This window comes from Panicum virgatum, chromosome 6K, assembly GCF_016808335.1.
Source record: "Panicum virgatum strain AP13 chromosome 6K, P.virgatum_v5, whole genome shotgun sequence".
Lineage (NCBI taxonomy): Eukaryota > Viridiplantae > Streptophyta > Magnoliopsida > Poales > Poaceae > Panicum > Panicum virgatum.
This window is the reverse complement of record NC_053141.1, coordinates 7473854-7486341: the sequence shown is the minus strand read 5'-3', so window position 1 is coordinate 7486341 and position 12488 is coordinate 7473854. Positions and strand designations below refer to the sequence as shown.

At 40.6% G+C, this 12488-nt stretch overlaps 3 protein-coding genes across 4 annotated transcripts; 1 reads left to right on the top strand and 2 right to left on the bottom strand.

The window, feature by feature from the left end:
* The first annotated feature begins 424 nt into the window (after positions 1-424).
* LOC120713191 (protein FAR1-RELATED SEQUENCE 9-like) lies at positions 425-3638 on the top strand. The gene is made up of 8 exons (XM_039999196.1): positions 425-505; positions 667-777; positions 853-936; positions 1026-1091; positions 1221-1310; positions 1418-1587; positions 1852-2528; positions 2656-3638. Exons 1-8 carry the CDS (start codon positions 425-427, stop codon positions 3636-3638), a joined length of 2262 nt encoding a protein of 753 aa, XP_039855130.1.
* Positions 3639-4436: 798 nt separating this feature from the next.
* Positions 4437-6004, bottom strand: LOC120713886. 2 transcript variants are annotated; one of them, XM_039999852.1, is made up of 6 exons: positions 5872-6004; positions 5668-5766; positions 5408-5560; positions 5195-5307; positions 5030-5102; positions 4437-4861 (listed from the first exon to the last, which is right to left on the bottom strand). In XM_039999852.1, exons 1-6 carry the CDS (start codon positions 5965-5967, stop codon positions 4634-4636), a joined length of 762 nt encoding a protein of 253 aa, XP_039855786.1. In that variant the 5' UTR covers positions 5968-6004; the 3' UTR covers positions 4437-4633. The 2 variants fall into 2 exon arrangements, with proteins under 2 accessions (XP_039855786.1, XP_039855787.1); XM_039999853.1 differs by lacking the exon at positions 5408-5560.
* Positions 6005-6149: 145 nt separating this feature from the next.
* Positions 6150-10896, bottom strand: LOC120713190. The gene is made up of 6 exons (XM_039999195.1): positions 10656-10896; positions 9982-10052; positions 7579-8199; positions 7314-7481; positions 6439-6973; positions 6150-6352 (listed from the first exon to the last, which is right to left on the bottom strand). Exons 1-6 carry the CDS (start codon positions 10894-10896, stop codon positions 6150-6152), a joined length of 1839 nt encoding a protein of 612 aa, XP_039855129.1.
* Positions 10897-12488: the final 1592 nt, after the last annotated feature.

The window sequence follows — 12488 nt, the reverse complement described above, 5'->3', positions numbered from 1 at the left end:
GGTATTCTGAATTTGGGAAACGCAGATCAGAGCAATGAAAGTTTTCTTCTAGTGGCGGACCAAAAAAGCAGGGGACCCAAAGATGAAAAAACAAAAGGGCGGATCCATGATGCAGGGAGGGATGGAGTTCGAAAAAAGAAAGAAGTTTACTTGCTGTTAACTTCAGAAATCTGGAGCCATGGGTGGGGAGCTTTTGAGTAGTCTCATCTCTGTTGGAAGAAAGAGTGGCAAGAGGCTCTTCTAAAAAAATGATGTGGGTCGAGTTACTCTGCATACCGGTTCAATAAAAAAACAAAAAAGGACCAAACTACCCTTACCTTTAGACGGCTTGAGAAAGGGGAAAGAAACCAATCCTATTGAAGTCAACAGAAAAAAAAGAGAAGACCGCCGCGCGCCGCCGGCGTGGGGGGATCATCTGAAGAGAATGGGGGGCGATTTGATTGATGCAAGATTGGGCTTCAGTCGAACATCAGATTTGGAGATTGAAACTTCGAAATCTACAAAGGTTAGAACGCTTTGTTTCTCTGTGTTGCGCCTTTCCTGTTTCGAAAATTGCTGATACTTTACTAATAGATCGAATTGCAAGTAATCTAGTACTCGTGCCTAAAAACAGAAGTTGTACAAGAACAATCTGTATAGAGTTTGACATATTATTATTTATGTTAGGTATGTTTATCTGGTTCAATCAACAGTGTTACAGCTGCGACAAGGCATGAATATGAAACTAGCTTAAAGAATCAGGATCCAGATGTTTATGATTTGAATCCAATAACCAAGGTAAGACAAATTTAACATTGTATAGATACCAGCCAAAAATAGATATTATGTCTGTCTAAATAATTTTCTTCTCAGGATACTGGATTGGAAGACTCTTCTATGCAGAAAACAACAAATATTGGAAAGAAGTTTGAGAGTGTGGTATCTGAACTAAAGAAGGTAAAACTTAAATTTTGTTCTCAAATGATGTTGTCATGAAAACTGCATTGAGTTTGGTAGTTGTTATTTCAATAAAATTGTACATGCAGAAGTTGGATGATAATGCAAGTTCAAGAAATGATGTTTCAGCACAGAGTGATATGGTGAACCAATCGGTATGTGCTTATGGTTCTATATCAGAAAATATGAATGGAGTTGAAGTGAAAAAAAGCTTTATCAATATTTTTTTGTGTGTGATGACTATGGAACTATGTTATGACTTAAACTACTCAAATATTATTTAGGATCCCATGATTGCAATTGCTGATATCTATAATGAGGAAAGATGTGAATTAGCTGGCTTGTACAATGATGGAGAGCACTATGATTCAGAGGTAATTGGGGGGGGGTGAAAACTTAAATGATTCCATCTGTAGATTGAAATAATTACCTTACTATTTTGGAAGTGAAAGTGAATATTGAAAAAATACTTTGTATTCAGGATTCCGCAGAGGGTGGTTTTCTAACAGATGAAGAAGGGGAAGATGCTGTTGCCGAAGATGAAGAATATTTGTTTCCCAACCCAGATGAGGCTGAAGGTACCAAGAAACCAGAGATTGGAATGAGTTTTGACACGCTGGATGATGCTCACAGATTCGTGAATATATATGGGCAAGTGAATGGATTTGCAGTTTTTAAGGGGAGAAACTACAAAAATAAGAAATTTTTTTTGATGTGCAATAAAAGTAAGAAAGCAGCAGAGCCAAAGAATCCACACAAGAAAAGGAAAAGATCCTATGTTAAGGGAACCGGTTGCAAGATGAGGATCATTGTAGTGTTGCAGCAAGGCAGATGGAAGTTCAGTGATGTAGATCTTGTGCATAATCATGATTTAGTGAGCAGCCCTTCTTTGACCAAATTCTTCATTAATCATAGATATATGACTGTTGAGGAGAAAAAATTTTCAAGAATTCTCCAAGAAGCTAGAATAAAGCCAAGGAGAATAATGCAAATATTTAGAAAGATGAAAGGCAGCTTCAAGAACATGAATTTTGGGAGAACACAGCTTAAAAATCTGAAGCAAGCTGATAGAAAGCAAAAGATGAGAAATACAGATATAGATAGCACCATGAACTACGTGAAGAAAATGCAAAAGCAACATCCTGGTTTCTACTACACTATGAGAACAGATGACGACAACACGGTTAGAAGTATTTTCTGGACTGATGCGTCTTCAAGACTAAACTACAAGCTGTATGGAGATTTCATTTCTTTTGATACTACTTTCAGCACAAATAAGTATAATATGCCTTTTGCTCCTTTGGTTGGGATTAATGGTCATGGGAGAACTGTGGTTTTTGGATATGCATTGCTAGAAAATCAAACTGCAGAAACTTTCTCTTGGCTATTTAATGTACTGCTGGAAGTAATGGATGGTAGAAGACCAGAAATTATAATTACAGATCAAGATGCTGCTATGAAGAAGGCAATATTTGAAGTTTTTGGGACAGAAGTTCATAGAAATTGCTTTTGGCATATCATGAGGAATGCTAGAGAGAATCTTGGAACCTTATTGAAAGACATAGAAAATCTCGGAAAAAGAATTAGAGAAGGTGATATATGAGTCCATAAGTAGAGAGGAATTTGATGAAGGGTGGACAGCCATCATAGAAAAATATGGTCTGCAAGAAAATTCATCCCTGAAATTGATGTGGAAAAATAGACATATGTGGGTACCAGCTTACTTCATGGACGTGTTCTGTCCATTCATCAAGACCACGGGTAGAAGTGAAAGCACCAATTCATCATTTAAGGATTATGTTTTGAGAAAGGATAGCATAGAAACATTCCTTCAGCAATGTGAGATATTTCAGGAGGAACAAGCTGAAATTGAGCGGAGGGACAGATTTGAATCAAATGTTCAGGAGCCGGTTTTTGCTTCTATGCAAATGATTGAGAGGCATGCTGCAGAGGTTTACACGGGAAGCATATATCTGAAATTTCAAAAAGAAGTTCACAATTCTGGAGCGTACTCTATTGAAGAGGTAGAAAAGGATGTGAAATATAATGTTCATAGGCTTATCCAGCATAAAGATATTGAGTTCTATAGGAAGACTTTTACAATTGAAGTTGACCAGAACTACAATTCATTCAATTGTATTTGCAAAAAGTACAACATGGATGGGATAGTTTGCTGCCATGTGCTCAGGTTATTTACACAGCTTGGTATCCACAAAATTCCAGATAACTACATCAAGCAAAGATGGACTAAAAGCTATTTGGAAGAAGAATTGAAAAGGCATAAGCTTAAAGGACTTGAACAAATAGTAGATTGTGGAGATGACCCAATATTTAGGCATGCTATGATGATGAATTCCTTGTCGGAAATGTGCTCGAAAGTTTGCAAAGATTCTGAAAGAAGTGAGAAGTTTATGAAGGAAGTTCAAATGATTTTTGACAGAATGGAATGTGAAGAAAATGCTTCTCAATCAACTGATTTAGTTGTGTACAAAGACCCAGCAATTGTAGAAGCTGTTAGTGTCGATAAGGGCCACAGGTTGTGTCGGCCGGCTGAGAAAAGTTCAATGCAAAAAATTCAAAAGGAGAAGGCAGCCAAGGAGAAGGCGGCAAAAATGAAGGAGAATGCTACTCCCAAGAAAAAGCAGATCAGCAAGCAGCCTCCAAAAAAAAAGGCAAGACAGAAGCAAATGCTAGTGAAGTAGATGGTGCTCCAAAAGAAAAGTGATTCTTGAGACTTTATTAGCTATGATAGAAATATGATTATGAATTAAGTTAAATAAATTGTTGTTGCTCAAATGTGGGAGGGGGGTTAATTATGAATTGACCTTCGTCTTCTTTAAGTAGTTATTGTCTACGTGTTGCAAACAAAAACAGACATGTGGTTGTGTGTGTGACTACAAAGTTATTAGAATTGATGGAGAAATAGTGCAGTTGGCTGATCAGCTATAACTGTTGAAAATTGAAGCTCCTTGAAGACATCTCATCTTGTGACTACAAAGTTATTTCTGATTTTTCTTATTAGTTATCGCAATGGAATCAGTGCAGTTGGCTAAAATCAAGCGGCGTGAAAAAAGACTCCGAATCTTTGACACACTAACAGTTGACTAATCAGTCAGCAATGTTGAAAAATAAATCCAGTTACTAATAATCCTTCACCCATAACTAGAAGAGATGTGCACCACGTATTGAAGTCTCCAACCTTTAGCTGGCCTGAAAACTCGGTGTTTCTCCTCTTCCTTTTGCCTGAGGAGCAAAACTGATCAGAATGGTTATCTAACTAATTGTCAGTACTTGATGCTATAAGAGGTGTTAAAGCACTGACTCCAATGTTCGAGGGGACAAAAAGGAAGCCAATGTGAACGCATACAAGTTGAAATTCAAAAAAGAATTGAATCATTGATCTGCACCTTATGTCAGGTAATTAACACACAATGGGAAACAAATTTGCAGGTGAACGCAGCTCTGGAAAAGAGAAATAGAAACCCAGGGGACATCGATCCTTTGTCAACCAAAGTCGGATGATTATTACAAACAGAAATTAGATTAGTAACTGATTACATACGGAATGTTTAGTTTCCAGAAACAGAAACTTTAAAAAATAGCATTGAACAAGCAACTTCCGAAAACTAGAACATCCAAGCACTGCCCAGCATAGAGGGTGCAGGGGTAGCAATGTACTTGAGCTCTGATTTCCATGTTATACCACCCTCAAAAAAAATCCAAGTTTAACTTGGGTACAGATTACATTAGTTTTGACACATATTTTGATTGCTACAGCTATCCCAAAAAGCAAAATTTCTGTAGGGGGATGGAATAGAAGATATAAAGGCTGATCTTCGGTTTGGTTGTTCTTTATTGCAGCTTCATTAAGATCTGAATTCATCAACTTGTAAGCGATGAGCTTCCTGAATTTAGTTGCTTCAGTCTGTTTTGGGAAAATAAAATGAAATTGAAAGTCAGCTTATTACTTCTTAAAGAGGGAAGCATGATTCAAAAACAATATAGAAACGCTGGTAAGAGATAATTTGGTCAAAAGATTGTTAAAAAAACACTATGTTGATTATTAAAAATAATTCAATGAATGAGTACTTACGTGGTCAAATATCTTAATCACCGAACCATTCCAGTTGTACATAAGCAGCATAGCAAAGATGCCTGAATCAAACCTGGACACAAAAAAAATTAAAAAATTAAAAAAGTTTACCATGGATGTATTCCCTGGTATGTTTTGTTAAAAGAAGAAACTAAAGCTACATACTTTTGAAATGGTGAGTTGGAGTGCTTTGGACATCTTGGAACTTGTAATTCATAATTCTGCAAGTCTCTGTCAAAAATTTCAGCAACTTTGCAAGTTCTTTGGAAATTGATAACCTGAAATGCAAAGTGACCAAAATGAAACTAATAAGAAAAATGAAAACAGAATTGAAAGTGAACACTTGCATCAAGCTGACAGGACAAAAAAGACAAATACCACATTGTTTGTAGCAAATTTTATTGAATTTGCAGGCAATACGGATTCAGAGTTTGAAGCTCGAATTGCTGGATCAAAAAAGTGGACTTTCTTGACAAGGTAGTTGATGCATATGAGGATCCAATGTTCATTGAGTATCAAGGGGAACAATAACTGTCAACAAAAAATAAATTACATGATAAGAAAACTTAGAAAGTTAAATGACGAAAAAAACATCATACAAAAATTGGAAAAAGAAAGCAAGAATTAAAGAAAGGTACCAGATCAGCATTTGCGATGTCCATTTGTTCATTGATCCTTGTCAGTTCTGGCTCATTGGACTCTGGAATATATGTCTTAGCATCAAGCATGAGTTTTTCCTGCTCCAAGAAATGTGAAAAAAATTCAGTATATGAAGACATTAAAAAACTAAGATTTGTGCGTGCAGAAAATTTGAGATAAAAAAATAGGTAGAAGAGTAGTACCACTAAAAAAGGTGTGAAAGCAACTTTGTTACGATCATAAATGTTTTCAGTATTAAGCTTGTGATCATCATTGAAGTATTGCACAAAAACTGCCATTAAATCATTGGATACAAAACCTCTGGGCTGAAGAGAAAGACGAAATGAATCATATGAACATTCAAATCCATCGATTGAGACAAAAGTTGGGCTGCAAAGATGAGAATAAAAAAATAATAGATGAGTTATACATTGAAATTAAATTGATGTGAAACAAAAGGGGAGACAGGGGGTGTGTGGCCTTACGATGGGTCATTCTCAATTGGATCAATGTTTTGTGAACGAACATACTTGATATATGAAAGTTCCATTTCATCAGTCAACTTGATTTTGACAGGGGAGTTAACATGAACTGAGGGGATAGCTGCCCTCTTCTTCCTTTTCTTCTTATCAATTGTAGATGAACCCATTCTGCACTTTCTTTTTGGATTAATACCACAAGGGGCTGAAAAAAAGGGGACCAGGGAAAATTAAGAAGCATACACAAATAAAAAATGAAATAAGACAAAGAATTAAATATGACAGGTAAACCTGTGTCATTCATAACCGATGGCTCAATGTCTTGTTCAAAACCGCCGACACCTTCCATTTGATCAGTGAATGTTGGGGTGCTTGGACAATTAATATCATCATTCAGCGTTGCTTGAGTATTAGAGCATGATTTTTGGCGATCATGATTAAACGAACTTGAAACAAGTCTCTCTTCATCAGTATGATCGACAAGATTATCAGTTTCTTGCTGTATATTGGACAAATCATGATGTGTATCATTTTCAGTGGGAGTTGATTCAGAAACAGCAACATTCTCACTGTGGCAATGGATATGAAGAGATCCTGAATCGTTTGTAAGCTTATCAGTTTCCTCTGAATTAGTGGCATACTTGACAGACTCAATGTGTGCAAGTATCTCAGAAGAGAGTAGAGACAGTCGATTTGAGAAAACAGAACCAAACTGATTCGCGAAGTCCGAATAAACTGTTTCACCCTTGTCAACAATGCCAGCAGAAACATAATTTTTTAGAAGATTGCAATGCTTATCTATCAATCCTTCAATACTTGGGATGATCTACGAAAAATGATATAAATCAATAAAACTGGACATAAAAAAGGGGACATATGAAAAGGGGGAAAAACTCACTTGAAAAGGGGCAACAGATTCATGATGTGAGGCTGGAAAAAAAAATCTGAGCTTATAGAATAATCATGTTCAATAGGTCCATCAGTAAGAGGCTCTTCGAAGTATGGTGAAGATATCAGACTATGAAACTGCATAAACAATTGAATAAATAAAAAACTATCTATGAATAATAAGAGGTTGGCAGTGTGTAGGTGTAAAACAAAAACTGAAGTAATGTAATAATCATATGACCGATTACCATCGAGAATAAAGAATGTATGTCGCTTACCTCAAGAATTCCATACGAAGGGCGACCTGGGTTTGATAGATTTCTATCCACATTGGCAGCGAAAAGGAAGTCCTCTGATCTAACATTACAAATTCTTGGAACATCATAGCAAAAATTGTGATGATTGGCATATTCATGGCTGAAGTCGATGAAATCCATGTAGGCAATCTGCAGGAATAAGAAGATTTTATGATGTAGAACAGGTAAAAGAAGAGTGTGAACCAGACTGGGAAAAAACAGTAAGAAATGAAAATAAAAAACTTACAGCAAGGAGTGGGAGGCAAGAGCCAACGTATATCTTCCCATCATCTTTTGAAGAGATGAAACCTTGGTATTTTTTAACCTCAGATAAAATGTAGTTCAGCACATGAGTGCTCCAATCAAAAGTGTTGATTTGGGAAACATCCAAGAGATATGGAAGATAGTTGATGTTAACAAAGTTCTGAGTAGAAGGGCAAATGATGGTAGAAAGAGCAACAAGCATGAACCATTTAATAAATGATTCATCATCATGTTGATCGAGAAGGTTACGAACAGCATCACGGATGGAAAGTTTGTCAGAAATTTTGACACCACCAGAATGCAGAATGATCGGGATCTCTCCAGAAGGTATTCCAATTATTTGTTGAACCATGTATCTTGTGAACTTGAAAGATTTCAATATGTGCTTGAATTGGGAGAGATCAGTAACAACCTGCCCCATGACCCATTCAAGGAAAGGCATAGGCAATGTGAACTTGCGAAAACCTAGAAACTTTTCAAAACCATTCTTCGCCAAGAAACCTTTCTGATCTTCTGAAAGAGAATCTATGACTTTTTGAAAACGTTGGGTAGAGAAGCGATACTTGACACGATCCATAGCTATTGTCATACTAGACAAAACACCCTAAAAATAAAATGGAAAAACCTTGGAATAAATTAGAAATATGATATAAGAAAAACTATGTTAGTAAACTGTAAACACATGAAAAAAGTTAAAAATATTACTCGCATGAATTCTTTGTAACACATGAATATTTGTAACCCATACAATCACTCTGCACAAGGGGGTGTTTACCCAGACATTCTCAAACTGCACATGGGGGATGTTTGTAACACAGCAACCTAACTACATACATGTAAAATCAAAAAAAGGAGATCTCTAATTGGATACACAAAAATAAGGGGATTGGGGCGAAGATTTTCAACTAATTACATGTATGAGAAAAAACAATCCTAAGCAAAAAGAAGTACGGGATCCAGATGATAGCTCTAGCTAATAAACATAAAACTTGCATTCAAAGAGGGAGACGACTTGATTTGCACTTGAACTAAGAATGGCACGACTCAAAATAAATTGGACTAGCAGACGAAGAAATGAATCGGAACAAAGTCGTCTCCCTGGGACTTGACCTAGAGAAGAAGAACAAAGGGAACAGCCAAGAGAAGCTGGGAACGAACCTAGAAAGATGCTGCAAAGAGATCAAGTGCCACCATGAAGACGCGCAGAGGAAATGGAAATTCACCAGAAGAGAAACCCTAACAGCGGACCCGGAATGGGGGAGGGGGCGGCGGATGAATCGAGATAGAACGACGACCGGGTTAAAAAAAAGGGCCAACCTGGTTAATGGCCCGCGAGAGGTTAAAGGGCCACGGGGAGGCTCAACGGTGACTAACGGCGCGCGGACGGAAAGCCCTTCTGCGATGGATTGGAGCGCAGAAGCGCGCGCGATGAATAGACACGGCGTGCCGCACCTGGCATCACCGGGATCAGCAGCGTCCGTGGCCGTGGTCCGTGGACCGTGTCACGTCGAATTGTTGCCCACATCCGCCATGCTAATTTAATATAAAATTAATTTCATATATGGTGACTTAATCACGAGACAAATCTATTAAATTTAATTAGTCTAAAATATGACCACTAATTGTTACAATAATCATTCACTAATTGTGCATTAGTTATACTTAACAGATATATCTAAAACCCTAATTTAATACTTTTAATTATTATTTAAATATGTGATGTGACGCACCTATGACTTAAACCGAAAAAAACAAGCGAGGCCTTACACCTCCGACGCCGCCCGGCCTTCCTTTCTCGTCCCGCTTCTTCTCCATTAAGTTCGGTCCGTAAATTGAGCGCAGCAGTTGCTTGATCGATCGAGATCAATATAATGTACGTGTGTGTGGCCAGAACAGCAAAGCCGGTGCAAGTGCAACAAGACTGACACCTGCTCCTGCACATGCGTAGCGCGAGGTCAGGGAGACACGGGGGGATTGATGAATTCCTGCAGGATGACAAGGACCCAAGGCGATGCAGACAAGCGCTAGCTACGGCCTGAACCACCGTCGTCCTCGCTCTCATCATCGTCTCATCGGCCGATCGATCTCGCTCCATCAATATCAGAACAGCAGCGGATCGAGAGCAGTCAGCGGGAGGGACGCTTGGACCAGAGGAAGATTAACTCGGCCACTAACTCTCACGCCGAGTATATTCAATGCCCGTAGTAGTTCTCCACCCACTCCAGGTGGGATTCTCTCCATCAGGTCAGCTAGCAGCCTCACCTGACGCCATCAGCCCTACCTGTTTGTCCTGTCTGCTTGCTGACGAATCCCATCTGCCTCACTCGGCAACACTAGTATACTGTATACTATAAGTAAATCTGTTTCCGGCCATTATCGGCAATACCAGCTCATTGATCAGTTGCAGTTGCAGGTTTGAGGCTTTCTCGATTGGCATTTGCATTGGTGAAATCATTTCTGGATACACACACTTATACAGTCAAGATTTTAATCATCTTGCCGACTCCCAGCCCACCCCGTGAATTTTATGCATGTAGCTAGTACAAGAACATCTTGGAATCTGAGGGATCCCATCTGATCCAGACAGAAAATGTACTGGTGGGCTAGTGGCTCGCGATCTAATCCCAGGAGCTAGCTAGTTTTACTCTTTTACTACTTGATGATCTTCTTTACGGAGTACATGGTTGGCGTCTTCTCTTCAATCCTCTCTCGTCTCCCTAAGCTAAGACGACGACTACGATTAGTGGTGTACTCCGCCGCCGCCGCTCCCTTCCTTGGGACGACCACCACCGCCCCGCGGCGGGGGCCCTCCTCGCCCTCCCTTATCCCCCTTGGGCTTCGCCGGAGCCGCGCGGCCGCCTTGCCTCGTCGTGGCGCCGAGGCGGCGCTTGGGAGTAGCGGACGACGACGGCCTTCTCCTTCCCGCCGCCGCAGCCGCCCGCGCCGGCGCCTCCTGCGCAGCCGCTCCCTTGTCGTCGTCCCGCGCGCCTGCGGCTGCCTTCTCGCCGCCGCTGCACCCGCACGCCGCCTCCCCCTCATCAAGAGGAGGAGCAGGAGCACCCTCGGGAGTGACGATAGGCGCCTGCGGCTGCGGGTGGCCGTCGCCGCAGCTGCCAGAGCCGCTGCGGGAGGGAGCAACACCGGCGGCCCAGCAGCGGCGCGGCTGCTGCTGCTGCAGGAGCAAGAAGCAGCGGCGAGCCGCCAGGCCGTGCGGCGCCGTGGCGAAGCGCAGCGGCAGAAGCTGACGGCGCGGCTGCAGCAGGAGCAGGAGGGCGCGCGCCGGGGAGGCTGCGGCAGCCATGGCTGCGTTTCGCTGCGCTGGCAAGCGAGCGAGGGGGCGGTGGCTGCCCGGGGCAGCTGCAGGCCCGCAGCCTTGGCCTTGCAGGTGCAGTGCACGAATATTTATGCGGCAACGGCAGGATAGAGACAGACAGATGGTTGGGTGAGCCCATTGATGAGATGACACGACAAACAAAATCTGAGAAAAAAGGAAGAAGAAATCAGTAGTCAAGGTTCAAAATTTATACAAACTATAAGGGTATCTTAGGGTATTTTGAAAACTAATTATTTTCAGCCGACTATGAAATCAGCAAAGTCACAGCCAAACAAGCATTAAATATATAGGGGTACATGTGTCATTTCCTTACCTTCTTAATCTGTCATAAAAATGACAGGATATCCTATATTTTTTAAGAAAAAAGAAAATACCTTATTTTTTGAAAAAAAAGAGAATACCCCTCATATTAGATGATGGAGGAGTAGTGTCTCTACTGCAGCTCCTCAACCCAAAAGACATTAGGACCGGGGTTTTTTATTCCGATAGAAAAAAACTAGACCCCGCTGATAAAACCAAAATATCGGGATTTTTTATTTTTTATTTATTTTTTAATGAAAAAATATTTAAAAATCAATTTTGGCCGATAAAATATCTTTCGGACCCACCGATAAAATCGAAATATCTGGTATGTCGCGAAATTTCGGCCGACATTGTGAATCCTGATCAAGACTAGGTTGATGGTGAGGGTTAACGACAGCTTATATGTTGTGCTCATCTACCATCAATTTTTAATGTGAGATTAAATCTAAAACTTACATGTTTGCCCTGTCTCTGTCTGCTTGCTTCGGGGGGCGACGCTGTGGAAGAAATTGCCCCAGTATTGGAAGAAACGGCCAACCCATTTTGGGGCCTATTGGAAGAATTCCTTTCTCAAAAGAGAGCAGAAACCTGGATAAAATTTGACCTGCAATTGGACTGGGCCGGGCCACCAGATCAAATTTAGTGTCCAACTAACTTAAATTGATATTTGTTTTAAAATCCATTTTGCCGCCTTAGACCTAGTACCTTCATCAGCCAAGGATAAATTACCCCTTTATACCAGTTCAAAGTTGGTTTTGACCTAACGTGGCAGTATTATTTCTGGTACATAAAAAAGTTACGTTGTCTGCCTTTTTTTCATGTTCTTATTTTTGATCTCTTATCTGCTAAGAGCACCATTTGCAAATCGAACCACTAGAGACGGCTCAGTTAATTTCAGCTCGCACTAGATGGGACACAAAGCTGCATGCTTGAAATTTTGACAGACCAAATGCTCAACATGCATATAGAGGGGTGTTTCGCATAATTGCTTTGGATTCTCTGCCGAGTGAAATTCAGACAATTTAGTCTGAACTTCCAAGTCATTTCACACAACAAAATTGAAGAAATCATGGAGTAATCAAGAATCAGCAGCATGTAGGATCCCACCACGTTCGCCGCCGCCTTCTTCCGGTGAACTGGGACGAACGGGTCCTCGCAGTCGCACCACCACGAGTGCCATCGGCGTCGCCGTCGCCGGCGTGGCATGGACTTTCCCGCCGCTGCCTTCCGCCGGGGGCCCATCGAGCTAGGGGGCC